General features: G+C 28.2%; 1 protein-coding gene across 1 annotated transcript; it reads left to right on the forward strand.

The window, feature by feature from the left end:
- The first annotated feature begins 2,499 nt into the window (after window positions 1-2,499).
- LOC123274928 lies at window positions 2,500-3,123 on the forward strand. Its single transcript, XM_044742738.1, has 2 exons — window positions 2,500-2,590; window positions 2,732-3,123. The coding sequence occupies exon 2, from the start codon at window positions 2,743-2,745 to the stop codon at window positions 3,121-3,123; it is 381 nt and encodes a 126-aa protein (XP_044598673.1). The 5' UTR covers window positions 2,500-2,590; window positions 2,732-2,742.
- The last annotated feature ends 835 nt before the right edge of the window (window positions 3,124-3,958 follow it).

Below are 3,958 nucleotides of genomic sequence, written 5' to 3' on the forward strand. Positions count from 1 at the left end.
AGATTGTGGGTTCTACAGATCCGAACTATTTATACCGACAGGTGGTAAAGTGATATTTGCGATTTTCGGTAGGTATCTGCTTTACCAACGGTCGGTAATTTACCGTCGGTCGATGCGTTGCCGGTATTTTTTGTCGACTGTCGGTGTTGGGGGGGGGGGGTAAGTCCGCCATTTCTGGCCGACTCCGCCTCAGCCCTTTATTGCTATTTTGCAGTCGCAATTACGCCTTACTTTTTTGGGAAAAAGGAGGGGATTCCACCATTTTTTGGCTAACTTCGCCACAACTATTCAATTTATAAATCTTCATTTGGTTAGTGTATTTTGAGAGCTTCAAGTACAACTTTCAAACCATGGAGATAGATAATTTGTGTGAACAAGAAATTGCATTTTTACGGAATAATCACCCTTTCTGTGAGGATTTTGATGATCTGATAGAAAGATTTTTTGGTGATGTTCCTCCTGAAGATATTGGTAAATGTGTTAACTGGATAATTACATTGGAGAAAAACTCTAAAATTTTCAAAAGTCTTTTTGCCGATACATCATACATAAATTGTGCTGATAAACAGAATTTGGCAAAAAAACTCTTGGAAATAAATGAAAATGCTGAAAAACTTGAAAAGTTTTGCGAAGATTTTGATGATTTAATTGATAGTGTTTTTTACAACAAATCTTCTGAGTATATTGAAAAATGATGTCCTTGCATTAGAAAAAAACTTTGAAGTTATTAATAGTGTACGCATGGGAATATTATATTCAAATTGTGCTGATGAACAAAATTTAATAAAAAAACTATCAGAATTAACTGAAAAGTTTCAAAAACTCGAAGAGCGGATGAAGTAAATATCTGAAAAATCATGAAATCATTGATTAAAATTTTGAATCATACAAAAAATCTCAAAGTAATTTATTTAAGCAATTTCCTCCGTAACACTTTGCAGAAGAATAATATAAAAGACTGGTTTTTAAAAAAAAATATTCAGTATTGTTTCTGTGACTGACTAAAATTCATCTATATTTTTGTGATAAATGGCTGGAGAAATTATTGTTGATGTTCAAGGCTTCAAAAGGCCTAACAATTGTTTTGTGGTGAAAAAGCTTGCAGCAATTAGTGTAAATAAAATATTAGATCATTCAAATGTACTGTCTGTTAAAATATTCAAGCCACCTTGTAATTGGAGCGGGCTACCTAATAACTATAAACATATGAACTTATGGTTGATACGCAAGCATCATGGTATACCATGGGATAAAGGAGTCATACCTTATAATTGTCTTGAAGAAGTTCTCAATTTCATTGTGAGAGATTACAAATACATTTACGTCAAAGGCCACGAAAAACAAAAATGGATTCAGAGTATTTGTAGTTCAACTAAACAAGTCATTAATCTTGAATCATTAGGATGTCCATCACTCAGAAGCTTACCGAAAATTACTCATTTTATCCAACATCCAGAACTTGAACATAGTGATATCATATACGATGATTATCACTGTGCATTGGAAAATGTTCAGCGTTTAAAAGTTTGGTTTATAGAGAATTATTTATATTTTATTTAACTTTTGTCACAGCAGTTTATTAGCGTTTTTAAATAAATTGATGTATTATGATTATGAATAAAAAAAAGTTGAATACAACTCGAACCGTTTGTTTTCTTTTATACAGTTTCTAGAGAATAGTTTTATCATACATACTTGTCACGCAAAAAAAATGCATGATTTCATACAATTAAAACAGCAAACATTATTGTTGATGTCAAATATTTACAAGAGTAATGTTATTATTTAAAAAAAAAAAAGGAGTTAGACTTATATTTCCGGTCTATAATTTGACTCCATTGAGAAAGCTGTAACCTTCGAAAAAATGTTACGCATTTTATTTAATCGAAAAACATGAGAAAAAAATTGCCTTACGATTCATTGCAGTAACTTTTGAAAACAAGTTTTTATTGATGTAACTGTATATCTATGTAAATAAAAATTGTTGAAAAATATAAATTAAACAATATTGTGCAATACTAAAAATTTTGTAAAAAACATTTTTTTCTTTTTACAAAAAATGATGCATTTAGTAAAAAATATGAAGTTCTCAAAATTGATCATAATCGAGATCTTGATAGAAATTTCTCAAACATAAAAAACATCTGAGAGTGCATCACAATAATTTTAGACAAACGCAATTTTTTTATCTTTGCAACTCGATACTCCTGGAAGTGTGTATCTAACATGTGTTGTCAATAAGTTCTATATACTCTACATCTAAAACATGAAAAACATCTTGCAACGCATTACAATAATTTTTGACAAACACAATTTTCTTATCTTTGCAACTCGATACTCCTGGAAGTTTGTATCCGAAATGTCAATAAGTTCTATTTACTCCACACAGATACTCATTAATTGTCACATCTAAAAGTTTTGAGTGTATTTTTGCTCTATATAAATAAGTATAAGTGAAATATCCATCAAACTGAATCAGTTCATCAACGTGACTACGTGCATGCAAGTGAAAAAATTTCTGTCAAATTTCTGAGTGAATCCTAGTTTTTATTTTTTGTGAAAAGTTGTTTTTTTCACTTGACGAATCTAGGTGAGAAGAATTTTTTATTTTAAATTGGTCACTTGAAAAAAACTTATGTTTTTAAATTTTTTGAATAGTTGTTAAAACAAAATTTTTTTTCATTGAGTACTGTATAATTTTTTTACTGATTAATTTTTCGATTTTTAAAAGGAAAACTAACCATGGCCCTGCCAAATTTGAATGTGGACTTAATCATATCACCAGTTGAGTGGGAAATCGAATTGTCAAATTTTGTTTTAATGGATGTTATGAAATTAGCTTTACAGCGTCAATTTATTTTGACCGGTAACTTGAATGGAGCTAAAATAACCATTGCCGACGTCAGTGCAGAATCTGTGATGATTTTGGAAAAGACAGTTTGGTTCAAAGTTGATCGTGATTCATCAACTTTTCCATACATCATCAGTCGTGAAGAACTGTTTTCATCAGGATTCCAGGAACAGTTGGTGCAGCAACACCAACAATGTCAGCAACGACAGCAGCAGCAACAGCAGAAGAAGCCACAACCAATTGAGGTTATTTACCTCAGTGATGATGATTAGTTAATTATCATCATTGATTTTTTATATCATTTTTTTTTTAAAAAAACTTTTCTATCAAAAAAATTATTCTATTATATGAAAGAGTTCATACATTTTATTAATATTATTGTATGTTTATTTGAAAAAACTTTATTCATGTGTGTTAATCATATATTGGTACATGAAAAAAATTATATTTAAAAAATATTAATAAAAAGACAAAAAAATTTTAAATCTTATAAATTATTTTTATTTATAAAAATGGTTCCTATTAATAATTGCATACTTATCAATTATATTTATAAAAAGGTAAGTGAAAAATAAATTTTCTTTATTAAATTAGACGAATTAAAAAAATAGTTGTAAAAATTAACTAAAAATCTAATTATCGTAAGAATATGGTCTCTGATTTTTGATTGGTTGAAAAATTGGGCATGCGAAGCGTAAAGTTTAAAATTGTAGTATTTTTTAAACGTGTACAATTGTCTCATCAAGATAGAACTAGAATTTTAAACTTTGTGCTTCGCACGTCTAATTTTTTTAACTAATCAAAAATCAGAAATCATATTCTTACAATAATTAAATTCTTAAATAACATTACAAATATGTTAAATTCATCTATATTAATATACAGGATTAATATGTTAAAAACTATACAGAAACAATTATTATTTTATGATTTTTTTGATATTCTTTGTAAGCAAATGAAAATATTAAGTGCACTTGAAATAATGAAAATAAACTTTCAAATTCCATTTTAAATTTTTACAAATTTTGAGTGAATTTTTATCAATTAATATTTTTACATTCTCCCAAAAAGCATTCGGTTGGTTATTAAAAATATTCTAAATGTTAT

Source organism: Cotesia glomerata, unplaced genomic scaffold, assembly GCF_020080835.1.
Source record: "Cotesia glomerata isolate CgM1 unplaced genomic scaffold, MPM_Cglom_v2.3 scaffold_930, whole genome shotgun sequence".
In the NCBI taxonomy this organism is placed as follows: domain Eukaryota; kingdom Metazoa; phylum Arthropoda; class Insecta; order Hymenoptera; family Braconidae; genus Cotesia; species Cotesia glomerata.

What these genes read in the sequence shown, in the direction of transcription:
- LOC123274928 (XM_044742738.1), top strand. Translation starts at nt 2,743, where the DNA reads ATGGCCCTGCCAAATTTGAATGTGGACTTAATCATATCACCAGTTGAG.